This window comes from Cyrtonyx montezumae, unplaced genomic scaffold, assembly GCF_038088225.1.
Source record: "Cyrtonyx montezumae isolate F1298 unplaced genomic scaffold, pur_monq_1.0 scaffold_1, whole genome shotgun sequence".
Classification (NCBI taxonomy): domain Eukaryota; kingdom Metazoa; phylum Chordata; class Aves; order Galliformes; family Odontophoridae; genus Cyrtonyx; species Cyrtonyx montezumae.
The window spans coordinates 22,360,705-22,378,257 of NW_027071825.1; the positions used below are offsets into that span (position 1 = coordinate 22,360,705).

The 17,553-nt window shown below is 61.8% G+C and overlaps 1 protein-coding gene across 1 annotated transcript; it reads right to left on the reverse strand.

Annotated features, from left to right (window-relative positions):
* Positions 1 to 5,508: 5,508 nt before the first annotated feature.
* CRIP2 (cysteine rich protein 2) lies at positions 5,509 to 12,982 on the reverse strand. The gene is made up of 8 exons (XM_065743310.1): positions 12,875 to 12,982; positions 8,538 to 8,632; positions 7,370 to 7,427; positions 6,768 to 6,908; positions 6,625 to 6,693; positions 6,383 to 6,477; positions 6,199 to 6,256; positions 5,509 to 6,122 (listed from the first exon to the last, which is right to left on the reverse strand). The coding sequence occupies exons 1-8, from the start codon at positions 12,915 to 12,917 to the stop codon at positions 6,055 to 6,057; spliced, it is 627 nt and encodes a 208-aa protein (XP_065599382.1). The 5' UTR covers positions 12,918 to 12,982; the 3' UTR covers positions 5,509 to 6,054.
* Positions 12,983 to 17,553: the final 4,571 nt, after the last annotated feature.

Consider the following 17,553-nt stretch of genomic DNA (forward strand, 5'->3'; position numbering starts at 1 on the left):
GCCGGCCCCGCCGGAGTCATTGCTCGGGGGCCCCGCCCCGGCCCGCCCAGATGTGCGGCCCCGCCCGCAGCTGGAGCCACCCCCGGGCACCAGCCCGGGCTCCGCACCCCTTGCATCCTGCACTCTTTGCATCCTGCACCCCTAAGTCTCTGTCCCCTTTGAATCCCGGACCCCTACACCGCCTGCACCCCTTGCCCTGCTGCACTCCCACCGCCTGCACTTCTTGCAATCCATTTTACTCTTTGCACCCCTTACACTCTCCTTGAGTCTTGCACCTCTTACATCCTGCCTTCTTTGCATCCTGCACCCCTTGTACCCTTGCACCCCAAATCCCTGCACTACCTGTGACCCCACCTGTGCTCCCACCCCTGAACTTCTTGCAACTTCTTTCCCTTTTTGCACCCCTTGTGTGCTGCTCTCTTTGCATCTTGCACTTTGCATCCCTACACCTCCTATACTCCCACCACCAGCACCTCTTGCAACTGAGGCACAATTGGCATCACCAATTAACCACACCCAGACAGACCACACCTGTGTGCTGACACAGCTGGCAGACCTGCATTATCCCTCCAGTGCAAAAGTGCACCTTGGGGCCACGCATGCTGCCTGTGGTTCACCTTGGGGAGGTTGTGAGGTTTGGGGGGAGGGCTGTGGGGCTGGACCCTTCCTGCAGTGCCTCAGGAATGGTGTGGGTGCAGCACACAGGGCCTGACCATCTGAGGGTGACTGTTGTCATTTTATTAACAGTGAGGACTTGTTGTTCCTTTGCATTTGGCCACGAAGGAAATGAGGAGCCTATCCAAAGGTCTGTTTTGCATGAAACAATCCTCCCCAGGGCACGACTCTGCAATGCGAAGGTCGAGAGGCCCTGTGAAAGGCAGCACCAGGACCCAGTGCCCAAAACTGGGGTGCTCCTCACCCCACAGAACCATGCCTGCCTGGGGGTGTGGGCTGTGAGCCCACCACCCACTGGCACCGACCTTGGCTCTGTAGGGAGGGGACGGCTTGGGCCAGGCGTGAGTCATGCAAGCCCTGCAAGGCTGCAGCCTCCACCCTGTCTCCTGCATCCTTTCTGCTGGAGCTGCAGCCCTGAGGCAGCACATATGTGCACGCACCACATTTTGGATGTGCCACGTCCCGAACTCTGCGCTCTGATGGCACACAGGGCACGTCCCCAATCTCTGACAGCCCTCCTCCCCTCCCAGGCTGCTCTAAGGCCCTGCCAGCCAGGACAGCCGGTCCCAGCTGCCTCCCTTTTAAGGCTGTTTTGGTGCCGGTGGGCAGTGCTGCCCAGCCTTGACCCCTGCTCCCCATGGACCACACAGTGCCTGGCCCCGCTCCTGCAGTAGGAGCCTTCCAGCCCAGCCAGGCAGGCTGTGTCCCCATGGCACCGTATGATGCTATGGCCAGCCAGAGCATGGGGAGCTCAGCCCCCCCGTGCCCTTGTCTGAGGCCATTCGTACAGCAGAACGGGCACAAAGCCTCTGGGGGTCACACAGTCGGCGCCAAGGAGCCGGGCACTGCTCCCTGCCAGCCCTACTGAACAGGGCTCCGTGCCACACAGGCCCCTGCTGATGAGTTGGCACCATTGGGGTGAGCACGGGGTGCCCACGGCACTGCTGGCTGAGGAGGGAGCACGGCAGCACCATACGGACCTGCGGGATGTGGCTTTTCCGTGTTGTACAGGGAGTAATGCCAAGGCATGGAACTGCATCCCACCCATGGGATACACTGCAGCCCCCCACCCATGGCACTGAGAGAGCTGGACACCGACATGGGAACAACGCAGACACCAGCTGCAAACAGCCTCCTCAGCAAAGCCGCCGTTATCTTATCTGCAGACCTTGTTCCAGCTCATTTAACCATCAGCATGGCACGCCCCGGCTGCCTGTGTCCTCTGATACCAATCTGGGGGTGGAGGCTCCATCCCGGCGCATCAGGCGCCGGCGCTCCTGAGCAGCGTGGCAACACCCTCATGGCATGGCAACACGCTCACGGCAACCCGGGTGGCCGACTGTTTGTTTGGGGTGATGCAAACAGTGGCAGGCAGTGTTGTCATGGCTGGGACACAGCCCCATCCCTGGGCACGTGCCCCCAGCAGCCCCAGGCTCCGTGCGTTTGCACAAAGGAAAGATGAAACAGTGATGACAAGATCAGCCAGGTCCCCTGTGCCATGCCATGCCACCGAGCTGCCCTCGCCACCTGCCTCCACGAGCATCCTTGCATTCATGCCATACGAACATGCTCCTTTGCAGAACTGCTGATGCCTCCTCTAACTTCTTCCCCAACCATGGATCCTCCCAAGCAGCTCTGTGTCCCTTCCCTGAGGAAAATGTGATTCAGTCAACCCCAGGAATGTCCGAAGCACGTTGCTGCTGCCGTGGGGCTGGCGGGGGATTAGGAGATGAAGACGTTTTCCAAGCACTTTCCAACTGCAGCTTCTTCAGATTTCCCCTCCCTGGCCGTATTTCAGCCTACACTTGTGCAAGTCACGGGCCCACTCAGCCGAGACAACTCACTGTAAAATATGTCCTACCGAGCCCAATACGTAACTCATTTGACAAGAAAATTGCAGGGCGGATTAGAAAGCCCAGAGAGGCCAGGGGAGGTTGCCAGCTGTGGGATCCCAGGGAGAGGCTGGAGAGATGCTGGAGCCATGCCAGAGATGGGGTGCTGGGGGCTGTGAGCCCTTGCCTGGCTCCGCGTGCGGCAAATCCCATTAGGGCAGCACTTGGGAGCAGCATATGGAGTGGGTTGTCAAGCCCAATTACACCCTACAGGGAAATTCTGGGGTATGTCTTCATAAAGCTGACAGGAGGCCGAGGGCTGGGAAGGACTGGGAGCAGTGCTGCATGGCGGGCAGGGACGAGGCCGCCCCAAAGCAGGGAGCACGCTGCCATGGGGACACTGATATGCTGGAGCTTCGGTCCCAGGTGGTTTTGAGAGCGTGAAACACATTTCCTGCCCTGTTTGTGCAGCGTCCCCCCTCACATTCACAGACAATCACACAGTTGTTTCTAGCAGAAGCTGCAAAAACATTCCCAGCCCCGCTTGGGCTGCAGACTGCCCACGGCAGCCGCTTGCCAGGTCATCATGAAACCTCATGAGCAAGGGTGCGTGTTATGGTTGTGAGCAAATACAGCACTGCACAGGCAGGCACAGACACACGATTTTGCAGGGCTCAGCTCCTGGTCCCACCAGTGCTGGGGCAGTGGCTTGTCTTCCAGTGCCCATCTTTCTCAGAGGTGCTGTGGGGTTCCCCATCCCCAGCAGCACGCACGCTGCCAGGCCAGCCTGACCCCGCTACACACATGTGTAGGAGGGTGCCTGGCTGCCCCCCCTTGGCACATGGCTGCCTTTTCCAGATGTGGGACAGGAGAACCTCTCCAAGTCCCAGCTATATGGAAAACGTCCTGAAATTCCACCCAGGCACAACTTCCCACTGTCTCCCCACACAGTCTGGCCAAAAATCTCTGTTAACTGCCTGCTCTTTCCTGCAGGCTTTCCATTAGCAGCAGCCCCAGGAAAACTCCTGGCTGAAGCCCTCTGTGGGAAGCATTGGTGCATTTTCCTGGCACCATTTCTCTCGCAGTCGTTGTGCCCACTGCTTTGGGAAGGTGTCCGGGTGCTGGGACCCACAGGGCCACCTCCCCACCCCTCCCTGCCCTGCCATGGGATCGGCTGTGCTGCCTGCCCTGCTCCAGCCTGCTGACGCCATACATTTTTATTCCCAGTTAAAAATTCACTTGCTCCTAACAGTCAAGGTGAGAAGGGGAACGGGGAGCAGGTGGGTCTCAGCTGGCTTCTCCACAGGGAATCAGGACGCTTCAGTCAGTCAGGTCCCCTCAGCAAAGCAGCTTCCAGGTACGTGTCTGAGCCCTCAGAGCAGCTCTGCTCTGCACCCTGCTCCATGCTGGCAGGGCAGTGACCTCTGCTTTGCAGCCCAAGGTGGGACATGGGGGTCTTGGAGTGACTGCAGGGCAGGGACCCCAGACAGCCTGCTGCTCATGTAGGCATGCTCCTGGTCCACCTGTGCTGCTGCAGCACAGTCCTATTGCGGGGACTCCCCCTGGTTTGTGGCTCTCAGGTGTTTGCCCTCTGCAGCGGGGCTGTTAATACACTAAGGGAAAGCTGCTGCCCTCTGCAGTGGTGGCACACGGAGGGAGAGGGATGGCCACATGCTGTGAGACTGAGTCCTTATTTTAGATGGAGCTGCGTACACAGCTCCATCCTATCAGCACAGCTATTCCCAGATCCACCCCACATCCAGTCCCCAGACACCCCAGGAGCCCCCAGAGTTGTCCCCTTGGAGACGGATTTTCAGCCCTAATCTTCCATTGCACAGATTCATGCCGTCCTGCCTCCACCCCTGCCCACCCTCTTGCACCCACCCTCTCCAGGATTTAGACCTTCTCTTTGACTCAACCCAGGGATGACCCAAAGCCCAGCCCAGCCAGCTAGAGCTGCACCATTAATTTTGGACAGCCCCAGAGCTGGTTCCCGGCCCTGTGGAAGCAAGCTGTGCTCACTGGGCCTCTCATAATACCCCTCTTAAATCACATCTTCCAGCACTTCACTTTTGGCTCCTGTTTTCAAGTTCCTAGCAAATGCTTTAAACCTGTCCTGCCTTCCTGCTCAGCCACGCAGCACCAGCTGCACATGGCTCAGCACTGCATTTTGGGTTCCCCTTCCAACTGTGACCGTTGCACCCCACTCCTGCAGGCAACCTGTATCTGCTTTGGGCTCTGTTTCCCCCCTGCCCTGGAGAATATGCCTGTAACGCCAACTTTCTCATCTCCCCAGAAATAAATAATAAAATACTTGATGTCCCCAAGGGGAAAGATGTTTTCCAGGCCCCTTTTGGCAGGAAGGGGACATTTTCAGCTCACATAAGTCTCCCAAAAATAAGTACAAAAATGCAGCAAGGATCAGAGGCTGAGCTGCCTTCCCACTCCAAGCACTGCTCTGCTATACCAGCACTGAGCCCTTGGGCATAGGTAACACCGTGTGGGATCCCAGAACTACCCTGGTACCACCTGCAGTGCTCGCTACCCTGCCCAGTCCCCCCAGCCCTGACAAAATGTGGGCTCATTCAGCTCATTAATTAAGAAGAGTTTCAAGGAGAGCAGCAGAGCTTGGTGCCAGCTGGTGTGACAGCGGCCATGAGCCATTGTTGCCCTGCCATGCTGCAGGGTCTGGGGGACAACGGGGCCACCCATCCCAGCACCACTGCAGCACAGCACAGTGCTGCTGCCTGTGGGGCCGGGCCCTCTGCTGAGGGTCAGGGAAGGAGCTCAGTGGGGTCAGGTCTCCATAGGAACCCCACCAAACACAAACATACACATCCGCTTCCCGGGCGCGGGCTCTGCTGCACCGTGCCTGGGAAAAGGCTGCGGCTGCCACCAGGAGGCAACAGCACCCACTGCCACTCCGTACCCCACAGCCCATACACAGCCCCTACAGCGACAGGAGGCCCCCTGCCCACCCCCAGAGCCCAGCACACACCACCTCTCTCAAAACCTTTATTATCAGCAAATAACAAAAGTCCGGGGAGCTCGCGGCCGGGTGGGTGGGCAGCGCAAGCAGCGTGCGCACAGGGACAGGGACAGGGGGTGACCCCACAGCCAGGAGCACAATGACAACAGCTCATAAATAAACACCACGACGAGAAACCTCGGGCTCAGGGCCCAGTGTGCTCTGCCCTCCCCCAGGGCACGGGGAGCAGCTGGACCACACAGCGGGGTGAGCTGGGCGGGGGATGTGGGAGCAGGGCTGCTGGGGAACCACGTGTCACTGGTGTCACAGCATCCCCTGAAGCTGTGGGATGGATGGCACACTGGGACAGCGGTGACCATCCCCATCAGCCCTTCCTGGGGAGGGCAGAGCGCACAGAGGATGAACAGAGATGCCTTCTACCTTTGCCTTTAAACACTGAAGCTTATATTAGGGACTACGGTATAGAACCTGGAGGTTCTATAGAGACAGCAGAGAGCACAGCTCCGTGGCTGAGGGCTGCTCCGGTACTCGGAGGTGAGCAGGGCAGGGCAGGGCCGCCTAGGGCTGGTTCTTTGCCTCAGGGTCTTTGTCATAGATGTAGCTGCCCACGGCTCCGGTGTTGACACCTGCAAGGATGGACGTGCACAGCGGTGGTGATGCGAGTAGGATGGACATCCCCCCGCCCAGCACCCCAGCACTCACCCTTCGGCCCGAAGAGGATCCCGTAGCAGGGCTTGTGGCAGTAGGGCTGCCCGTCGTGCTGCGGGGGGATGAGAGACAGAGGTGTCACCGCGTGGCACCGCGGGGCTGTGCAGTGCGCTGCGTGGAGCCGCACTGCCCTCTCGCGGTGGCACAGCAGCGTGGGGCCGATGGTGGCCGCCCTTACCTCGGCGTGGCCCCCGGGGGTCAGCGTCTTGCTGCAGCGCTCACAACGTAGGCAGGGCCGGTGCCAGTCCTTCCCCAGCGAGGTCACCTTCTCGGCTGCAGCAGGGACAAGAGGGTCCCTCCCAGCACGCCACCAACATCACCAGTGCAGATAAAACCCGGGGCCCAGCCACCCCCTCCCAGCTTCCATGTGCCACCAAATGCACCCAGTGCCACGCAGTGCAGCACCCACCGCAGCCTTACCAAAGTAGACCCTCTTGCCGCAGCGCGGGCACATGTTGGGCTCCCCGGTGAAGGTGGTGACGCTGGAAGCTGTAAGATGGAGTGACATGAGTGTGGGACACCTCATCCAGTTCCCAGTTCCTCCTCGTGCCCCTCGTACTCACCTTTGCTGGGTCCCTTGGGCGGAGCAGCGTTCACCTTCCTCTCCTCCACCCTGGCTGGGTGCTCGATGGGTCCCGGTGCGCTCTGCCCCTCAATCTGCGGCTTCTCGTAGATGTAGGACCCGGCACCACCGATGTTCACCCCTGCAGCAATGCAGAGGCTGCAGCAGCCGAGGGGTCTCCATCCCCTCCCGACCCCATCTCACCTCCCCCAGGCCCCCATCCCTTCTGGGCCTCCACAGTCCTTCAGCCCCAGCTTCCTCCCCACCCAGGCTTTATGCAGCTGTGTTTGGCACAGGGGAACAACTCCACCTTCTGTTCAAATGGGAATTTGTTCTTCCAATTTATAAATAAATAAATAGATGGATAGATAGATAAGGAAAGAGGAAGGGAGGGAAGGAGGAAGGAAAAGGAAGGGGGAGAGGGAGAGAGGAAAGATAGCTGTTGGGACTGAACCTTCCCTCCACCCTCCCAAGCTCTGCTCCCCCTCTACGCAATGCAGCTGCACATTTGGGACTGGCTCAGCTCACAGCAGCCCAGCTCCTGGGTTACAGCTGGTGCTGCAGGGATGGGAGCAGCAGGGCACAGGCAAGGCCCAGACCTACCTTTGGGGCCGAAGAGCGTCGCGTAGCAGGGCTTGTGGCAGAAGGGCTTCCCGTCATGCTGGGGAGAGAGGGCAGTTAGGACTCTGGGTGGAGAGCATGCTCCTCGTGGTCACCACCATCCCATCCCATGATCACAGATAGTTTAGTGGCGTAGTGGTGATGGGTTGCTCGTTGGACTTGATGATCTTAGAGGCATTTTCCAAGGTTAATGATTCTATGAGAGCACAGTGGTTGTGTGCTGTGTGCCCACTGGCCCCTCTGGCCCTGTTACACCAAACACGCAGGGTAAGGCAGCACCTCCCCACCAGCTCCATCCTGGCACATCCCTGTCCAGACGAGGGGAGGCCGTTTGCTCTGTGTTGCCTCCACCCCTGTCACTGTGCCCCTCGCCTTGGCCGCAGATCAGAGCCCCGCTGCTATCAGCCCTGCTATCGGCCGGGGGCGATGATGGCAGGAAGGCACCAAGCGGGCGATAAGTACTGCAGCACTTCTGTCCCACGAGAGAGGGCCCCGAGATAACGCCACTGAAGCCCTGGCTCCAGCAGCAGCTTCCCACAAGGTGCCGGGAACTGAGTCCAAGAGAAAAGAAAGAGTCCTTGTGCCTCCGCACCCTCGGCCCTGAGGTTTGCAGGACACAATCAGCCAGGCCTTGGCTGCCGTCATCCAAGCAGAATTTGGCCTTATATGGAGAGGGACTGAATTCCCCAGCCTTAGCTCAGCCTCACTGCCCGGCTGCCCTGGCTGCTGCCAGTTGCCCCTCAGCTGTGCCCCACTGAGGAGCTGGGGACATGCTGGCAGGAGAGGCACAGGGAACGTGCAGCTGCTGTGGGGCTGAGCACCTGCTGCCAGCTCCATCACACTCCCAGCAGTACAGCTGTGGGGCACACTGGGTGCCATGTCAGGTAGCAGCCCCAAACTCCTTCCTGGCCTGTCCCCATCCCTGAGACATCAGAGAGCACATCGGCACAGCCCCTGCTCCTTCAGCTTCTCCAAATATTTATGTTTTCAGTGTATTGGGGGCTTTCTTAGCTCCATTAGGAGCTATATGGGGAATGCAGCCAGCTCAAGGATGGGGTGGCTCGCCCTGCTCCTGCCCAGCTCCATGCCTAGTTTCAGCCCCCAGACCCCATGCCCCCACCACCCCACTCTGCTGCCTGTTGTCCCTCACCTCGGCGTGCCCGCCTGGAGTCAGGGTCTTGTTGCAGCGCTCGCACTTCAAGCAGAACTTGTGCCAGTCCTTGCCCAGGGAGGAGACCTTCTCAGCTACGGAAAAAACAAGAATGAATGAGTGCCCTGTGCCAGCATGGGGCTGTGTTATTACAATGCCTGCACCCCTGCTCCCATCGGCTGCTCTGCTCCGCACTGTGTTCCCAGGGCCGCTCCAGCACCGTGCTCCTACTCCTCAGGTCTATTTTTACTCCCTGCATTGCCCCACACGGCCCTGCTCCCATTCAAATATTTAGAGTTGCCATGCCCACCCAGCCCGGCCCGGTGGCTCCTGCTCATTTTCATGCCTCAGCTGCCGTGCCTCCGGCTCACACCGGGACAGCAGACAGCCTCCGGTGTCACCAAGGCTGCATTCAGCCCTGGAGAACACCCACCAGCGTGTGTGGGGCTGGGAGCAGGCACGGTGCACAGACAGGAGCGTGGGCACAGTGCACAGCCTTCAAAGCCTCCAGTTCCAGGAGGGAGAACGCTCAGAGACCCGTTCCACAAAGGCACCTCCTCCAGCTGGCCCCGCTGCACAGCCTCACCCACATCCCCATCCATATGGTGCCAGCCCCACTCCTCGACAGCTCCTGGGGACGGCAGTGCCCCATGGTTCCCTCCCAGCTGGGGGGTCCCCAGCTCTGGGGGTGCACGCAGCAGGGACAGCTGGAAAGCAGCACCGTCCCATGAAAGCCACCGTAAAACTAAATCGTAAGGGCCAAATAAAATATTTAACGAGCAAATAAAAGCTCAGCCCTCCTCCACAAGAACAGCCCTCCGCAGAGGAATGTTTCCCAGCCCCTCTCCCCTTGTAAGGACTTCAGCAAATGTCACCGGGCTGCACTGGGTCGGGATGGGGGCCGGGAGCTCACCGAGGGCAGGTCCAGCTCTGAGGGCTGCCCTCCTCCCATGGCAAACGGCTGCACCCAGGGCATGCCACAATGCCAGCATAGGCCAAAACCACCCGTCACCACCCAGTGCATCAGCCCTGCTGGGAAGCAGGTGACCGTGAGCCACAGAGATGGAGGAGAATGGAACTGGGAAGCACAGACGTTGGGTTTGGTGTCAGCTGGGAGCACGGCTCAGTGGGACAGCTTCACAGAGCAGGAGCACTTTGCGCAACAGCAATCCCCAGCTGGGTCAGCAGCTTCTCCCAGCAAGGGAAATTCACTGCAGCCCTGCTCGAGCCACATGTGGGTCACGAGGGTGCACACAAAGGGACATTCCGGCCCGGGGCTTTCTGGATGCACAGCAATGTGAGCCCCAGGTATCCCTCCCTGCAGGGAACAGGGGAAGGAAGCTCCTGGCGGATGTTTTGCAGCAGCCACAGCCCCCACCAGATGAGATTCGCCCCCACTGCTCCCTGGGGGCCGCAGCCCCGGCAGGGATGGAGCAGGAGGGACGAGGTGATCTCCACTTGCCGTCCTGCTCCTGGGGACATCCCGGAGCTGTCGTTCACCCTCGGGTTGGGGCACAAAAGGGACATGGAACCAGGCCAGGCATTGGGAGCCGGACAGAGGTCGGTCCTCATTGTTGTCCCTGAGCAAAGGAAGCCGCACGGGGCCGGCCCGGCCCCTTCCCACGGCAGCGGCCGTTTTGTGCCCGTTTTGTGCCGGCGCTGCCCATCAATCGCAGCAGGCAGAGGGCACAGGATGGCACGGCGTTCCTCTGAGCTCTGACAGGCAGCTCCAGGGCTGTGAGAGCGCTCCCTGGCCCGCATCGGCAGGGCTTTGAAGCAGTAGTGGAGCAGCCAAGCCCACGGCAGTGTTCCTCGGCCCTGCTCTGCACAAGCACAGCCAGGTGCTGCCGTTCTCACCACGGCAGGGATGCTCAGCACCTGTCTGTGTGCTGCAGCACCAGGACTCACCCCAGCTCTCACCTCCTGGCAGCGGTGCCACCACAGCCCTATCGCAGCTGAGAGCACACACCCTGGCTGCTGGATTTGACTGTAACGCTACGGAGGCAGATTTTCCATTACCTCTCACCGGGGCGTTCCCACTCCACCTTTCCTGCCCTTTCCTTCCCCCTCCTTGGCTCCGTCACCTCTCTCCATCCCCATCCCAACGGGGACAGCAAAAGAGGATGGAGCACAAGGTTCTCACCCCCAGCTCTCATTCCCAGTGCTCAGGGCAACCCACGCAGCACTGCCAGGCCTCCTGGGAGGTGCACTGACCACGCACAGAGCGAGGGGCATCCCACAGCTGACAGCAACCAGCAGCCTCCCACGGCCGCGTCCTTCCCCAGCAGTGCCCTCTGTTAACGTTTTGCAGAGCCCACACACGCTCCGGGTGAGGCCGCCCAGGGACACGGGGCAGCGGTTGCATAAGGAGCGCGGGCAGCGTGCTCAGAGCCGCCCTTTGTCAGCACCGCCGTGGGGATGGAGCCTTGCACCCGCACCGGGCACTCAGCGGGCTGAGCTGCTCCAACGCGAGGGCAGCGGTTACTGATTAATGGCTCTCCGGGCGGCCTCTGCAGTTGGATTCGTGCCGGGCAGCCCTGCCTGCAGGGCTCAGGCTCCTCGCTCCCTGACAGCAGGGCTGGAGCCCCTGTGAGCGAGGCGGGCGCTCGTTACATCCCCGGGCCTTTGGGTTGCTCCGTGCTCGGGAAGCGCGGTACAGGAAAACAGGAAACCTCCCAAGCCGTCCTGCCAACGCCTGGGAAAGGGGGCCCGCTGGGCTGTGGCTCACGGGACCCCGCAGAACCCACTGTGACATGATGGGTCTCACGGTGCCCCGGCTCCTGGCAGCCACATCTCTGCCCCAACTGCAGCCACCTGCAGCACCGCGCTGCCCGACGGAGGGGAGGTGCCCTGCCCTGCCTGGGATCCGCCGGCCGAGCTCACTTCCAGAAACTGTCTGACAAAAGAGCCAGAAGACTATTTTTATATTTCCCTGCGCTTTTTAAAGAGAGAAAAAAAAAAAGCTCATTCTGCAGCTCAGGAAACGCCCACATCCTTCTGAGTACAGGGAGGAGTCTCTGGATTTTTCCAGGGAGCGCGGAGCAACAGGCGGGCTGGGCTGGAAATGAGTTTTCCATCGGTACCCACTGCTGTTGGCTTCGGTTGGCCGTGAGGCTGGGAATGGGTCACGGGGGTATTTCCCACACACCACTCACAGCCACAGCCCCACGTGCTCCTGCCCGTGGGTACCAGCACCAGCAGGGAGCTGGGGATCACCACCGAGGGATGCCCGGGTGTGCCAAGCCCTGCCAGCCGGTAACCCTGCTCCGTGCCCGGCTCTGTGCTGGTGGCAGCCCAGGGAGCAGCGCCGGGCACTGCGCGGAGCCCTCACTTGCCTCCTGTGCATTAAATAAACCAAGCCGGGGTTATTCCATGGGAGCCTGGGCGGTACCCGGGGCGGGGGGGGGAAGCTGAGGACGTCGGGAGCGCGCCGCAGCCCGATCCAGCAGCGGGAGAGGTTTCCGGCCGGCTCCTTCTCCATTGTAGGGTGGGGGGAAGGTGCCGCTACCCCCTCCCTCCCGCGGGTCCCCACGTCCCTGGAGGGGACAGGAGAGGGGATCCAGCGGGGCACCGGCCGGGGCTGCCCGCAGTTCCCGTCTCACTGCTGGAGCAGGGATGGCAGCACGTGCCCCGTACAGCCCTGCGGGCTCAGGGATTCCCGAGCCCCCCTCAGCCACGGGGGCCGGGGTTGCACCCCCTGCCCGGCCCCCCCCTCGGGGCAGGAGGAGCGCTGACCCCGGGCCGTGCCCAGATGCCGGCCAGCGGGCTTTTATTTTCTGCTTAAGAAGGAAAAAGTTCACACGGGGAGAAATGTCTGAGGCCGAGCCGTTCCCACCGTCCCCGTCCCCGTCCCCCACACACAAATAGGTTTATTTAAAGGAGGAAGAGAGCAAATTCCTATTTCTGTGTTTACTTGGAGATGGCCGGGAAGGAATGAACGCTCCTCGTGCCGCCACCGCCGGGCTTTCTGCACCCAACGAGCGCACCGAGGAACCTGGGGGTACGAGGTGGGGGGGGGGGGAGACGGACCCCACAGAAGAGACGACCCCGCAGGACCGGCACCGGCACTGACAAAGCCCCGCAGAAACCCGAACCGCCGCCCGCAGGAGCGCACCTGGCCCCGCGTTACAGGAGCGCATCGGGTGCGCTCGCACCTGCCCCTCCGCCCCTCCCCATCGCCCCCCCCATCTCCACCATCTGCGGGACGGATCCCTCTCCGGACAGAGGGAAGCGGCCCCCAGCCGTTATACGGCACCGGGGCGGAGGGGAGGGCAGGGGGATGCGCTGAGCCGCGGGGACACGCGGGGGGTGGGGAGGGGACCCGGGGACGCGCTCACCGAAATACACGGTCTTGTCGCACTTGGGGCACTTGGATGCCATGGCGGGAGAGAGGAACGGAGCGGAGCCGTGCCGTGCCGAGCCGTGCTGTGCTCCCCGCTCCGCCCGCCCCCGCCCATTGCCCGGGGTGGGGGGGGAGGGCGGGGCGGGGCTGCCCGCCTAGCGTCTGCCCGATCCGATACGGCTGCCAACCCCCCCCCCCAGCAGGTGCTCCCCCAGAGCTGTGGGTCTCCCCCTCCCCCGGGGGCACTGGGACTGGGAGCGGGGATGGGGCAGAGGTTCCCCTACACGTGTGCCATGCAGCTCGGGTAGCGCGCAGCAGCCCCCCCCCAGCTCACAGCCCCGCGTTAATCTGCCCCTGCTGCCGATCCCACCCCCCCCCCCCCCACGGCAGCCATCCCCCAGCCGGCTGCCCCAGGCCCACGCTTCGGCCGGGCCGGGCAGCAGGGCAGGGGTTCAGGGCATTGTTAGGCGCATTTTTTCCGGATGGGATAACTGAGAATCCCAACCGAGCAGCCAGGGTGCTAGGGCTGATACGGAGCCCTTGGCGGGGGACGAGGGCAGAGATAACACCGATGGGGGCGGCGGAGCGCGGGGGGACGGCGCGTCTTCTCCCCCCCCATCCTGCACAGCACGTCGCCCCGCGTGGTCCACGGGCCTCTACACCCCGTGCATCCCTGCGCCATTTTGCTCTGTTGCCAAGGAAACAGCCATGTCAGAAATCCCTCCCGGCACGGAGGGATGCTCGGGGCCGCGCAGCGCTGCTGTGTGCCAGGGGTACCCGCAACGTGCACAGACCCCACGGTGCCTCCTGGCCGGGTCCTGCCCCGCAGAGCCGCCGTGGGGCAGCAGGTGCGTGGCACGGGGCATTCAGGGGACTCCCAGAGCCCTTCTGGGGCTGAGCCCTCCGCCGCAGCCCCACGGGGTCGCGCGTCCCAGGCCGAGCGGCGATAAACAGGAAATCTGCCGGCGGTGAAACCCAAGCCATTGCATTATTCATCAGCCCGCAGCCTGGCCGCGCTCCTCGGCCATTGTCACATAATTCCTCCTTTCTCCGACGTCAGCTGGAGCGCAGCCGCCGGCCCCGGCTGCGGGGATCGATGCCCGGCGCCGTGCGGTGCGGGGACGGTGACAGCGGGTGTCTGCGGCCGCTGTACCCCCACGGCCCGAGGGCTGCCGGGGGCCAGGCTGCCCCGTCACTCCGCGCCCAGCTGCTGTCACAACAACGGCTGGCTTTGTCGCCAGCGGGTCCCCAGCAGGGCAGGTGGCAGCGGTGCGGAGCGGAGGACCCCTCCCCCCCCCGGTCCCAGAGGAGATGGAGCGTCCCTGCACTTATGCCAAAGCACCTCAGTTGACAGTGAGGGTGTGAGGAAGGGCCCTGCAAGGGCTGGGCACAGCCTGTGCCCGACTGCTGCCTGCATCCCTCTGTGGCCCCGGAGGCAGGGGCAGGAGCAGGGCTGCACCAACTGCGTGCACGGCCGGCACCGAGGGCTGTCCCACTGCAGGCTGCTCACACACCCGGGCCGGGGGGGATTAAGGCAATCACCCAAAGGTGCGAATCCCCGCCTGCAAATGCGCTAAATCCCAAGCGGATATGCTCGCTCAGGAGCAAAGTGGCTTTGGCTTGTGCTCTCTTAATCTGCTCCAGCTTAGGTTCTACGCTCCCGCACCGAGCGCAGGGCCGTCCCGAGGCCTGGGGACAGCAGGACGGGGTGACCTGGGCGGCACCTTCAGCGAGCCATGCCTTTCACATCACCAACCCGTGGGCTCCATCCCGCACCTCCAGCTGCGCCTGGTTTCCCTGGCAACGGGAGCTGCAGCTGCCTTCCTGCATCCTGAGCCCAGGGATGCTGCTACGTGCAGGCTGGGCTGCCCAGCGTGGAGACCGTGCCCAGTAGCGGGTGCCCTACTTCCCTCCAAACACTCCCAGCCCAGCCCCGGGCTTCCCTAACCACCACCAGCTGTCTCCTCGGGGCTGGGGAGGCACTGCAGTGCTGTCACAGATATCCGATTGCTGCTCAGCCAGCTGTGCCCGTGGTCCCCACACACAGAACTGGGAGAGCTGGGTGTGCCCCCAGTGTGCCACGGCACTGGGATTGCAGCAGTGGCCATCCCAGCCAGCACTGGGACCTAAGGGTCAGCCCGAGGCATGTCCCAGCTGTAGGGCTGTGTGGCTGCAGCTGGCAGTGGGGCAGAGCCCAACCCCCCAGGACACCATCGGGAGGAGCAGAGCCGAGCGGGACTCAGCACTGGGGCAGGTCAAGCGGAGAGCTTTGCAGGGATATTAAGGGAAAGCAAGAAATAAATAAGGATAACCTCCCCCCAGCTGCCTTGCCTTTGGCTCACCCCTCTCCCCCGGCTCTTTCTTCCTCCTTCAGATGCAAACACCACAAAAAAACGCGGCTAAAGAGACTGCTGGGCCGGGGCTGGAAGTCCTCCCCCCACTCTGCGCCTTCTGCTCGTATTTGTCTCACGTTTTCTGGCGTCTGGAATAACTGGATGCGTTACAGGACAGGAGACCGCAGGGAAAAATATTCAGTAATAAAAAAAAAGGTAAAAGGTTAAGGGGAAAAAAAAATAACTACTGCATGCTGGGTTCGCCCAGAGGACAGTCGCCTGTGCGTGACCTCTCTCTCCCTTGTGCCAGGGCCTGCCTGCAGTGACACAGGGATCTGTCCCCATCAAACCCACGCCCGGATGAGCCCTGTGCAGAGCCAGGGCTCCATTTGGGTTGGGGGTTCAAGGGGTGCACGGCTGGGGTTGCTGGCTCTCGTCAGGCAGCACATGCCGGCAGCAGGGTGGCACGTCACCGCCTCACCCCAGGCATCAGCGCATCGCTTCTCTCCTTTAAAAGGCATCCCAGGGCCCTGCTATCGCGGCACGTAGCACCGTCACGCTGCTGAGTGCGATAAGCGGGGCCGTGCCCAGCCCGCTTGTCCTTGCAAGAGGAGATGGATGTCCCCGTGTCCCCTTCCTATGGGGCTGCAGCCACCCCTCACCGATGCCTCCGTTCCTGCCAGCTCCGTGGGGGCCATTAAACAGCCAAGCAATAGTGATGAACGGCCCCAAGGATCACAGCGAGCCGCTTCCCTCAGCACAAACCTCTGAGCTGCCAGCACTCACAGGGTTGGGGCTCCATTTGGCTGCGAGGCACGTCCCGAGTGCCCCATGGAGGGCCAGGGGAACAAGCGGCCCATTGACACGTCGCCTGTGGTGCTCGTACAAGAAGAAGGCAGCACGTGGGGTGGGGAGGGTGCACAGAGCGCGGCACGGCCCTGTGCCAGCACTGCTCAGGGCCAGGACACGGTGTCCCAGCATGGATGGAGCCAGCAGCAGAGCTTGGCCGACTGCGAGGAAGGGACCGGGCTGCTGAGGGGCCAGGAGAGGCTCCCACAGAGGTGCTGGGATCACAGCCCTGGCACAAACCAAATCACCGAGCCCAGAGCTGCGCTTCAGCCCCATCCTGGCTTTGCTGAGGAGATAGGACAAAGTGCCAGCAGGGATAACGCTGTGCCCAGGCACCGAGCAGCCGTCCTTGAAGCCCTGCCCGCTGCCGGAGCTGAATGACACATTTCAACAGAGGCAGTCTGGAACTGGCTGAGAAAAAGCATTTCTGGGCACCACGAGCCCGGCTCCACGGCCCCCGTGCACGGGCGCACAAAAATGCCAAATATTTGTCCAGAGGAGCACTGGCCAGCTGCCCTCAGCACACAGCGGGGCCGGGCCTGCTGCTGGGACAGGGCGTCCCGCATGGAGGGGCTCTGGGTGCCTCATACACCCCACTCTTTCAGGCCCCAGTGCAATCATTCAGTTCTCGGGCAGCAGAGGGAAGCGGGGATGCGCTGCAAGGACCACACATGTTCATGACGTGTCCGTGCCCCAGAGGTGGGGATCACGGCTGATCCCATCGCTATTGTCTCTCCCAGGAGAAGCGTTCACTAAAAAGCACATTTAACGAAGACAACACAAACAAACGGAGCCGTAACGAGGCAGCCAGGGAGGCTGTCATGCCACAGCTCGCCTGCTTGCAGCATTCCCTCATTCCCAGTCTAACTCTGCTGCCAATGCTCCTTTGAATCACAGCGTGGTTAAGCCCGTGCCCTCTGACGGATCAGAAAAAGCACAAAACGCATAGGGCCCAGTCTGAGGAACGGTACCTACCCAACCCCTCCTCCCCTCTCCATCCCAACCAAAACCCACTGCAGCTTTCCCTGCCCGCCTTCCCGTGACCCCACAGGGCTGCAGCCCCCGCTGCTCTGCACACCCGCATGCTGGGAGCTGACCCACCTCGGCCGCTCGCAGCTCGGTGCAGGGGAGGGCTCCGGCCCACACAACCCAACCGCAGCTGCACGCAGCTCGCGGGCTTCCCAAGGTCTGGCTTGTGTAATGCTTGCTCTGAGGATCCAGAGCCCGGAGCAGAGCTGGCACGGGCTCCAAATTTCCATTTCAAAGGAAATTTCAGCATGCATTTTGCTTTACAACTCCACCGTAGCGTCCCAGTTACAGTCCACCTCCCACACGAGGAATGCGAGTTTCAGAACCATTAGTTTTGGTCATACTTTTTGTTTCCACATCGTTTCAACAGCTCTGGTACGGAGAGCGTGCCGCCCTCACGCGACAGCAGCAACAGCACAGCTCACTGAGGGCTGCACCGAGCAGCTGGGCAAACCCCAAAATC

Excerpts from the sequence above, each read along its gene's own strand:
- CRIP2 (XM_065743310.1), bottom strand. The coding sequence starts at position 12,917 with ATGGCATCCAAGTGCCCCAAGTGCGACAAGACCGTGTATTTCG. Across the intron at positions 8,633-12,874 it reads CGACAAGACCGTGTATTTCG|CTGAGAAGGTCTCCTCCCTG; the intron begins GTGAGCGCGTCC and ends TTTTTTCCGTAG. Across the intron at positions 6,257-6,382 it reads CCCCCGGGGGCCACGCCGAG|CACGACGGGCAGCCCTACTG; the intron begins GTAAGGGCGGCC and ends ATCCCCCCGCAG.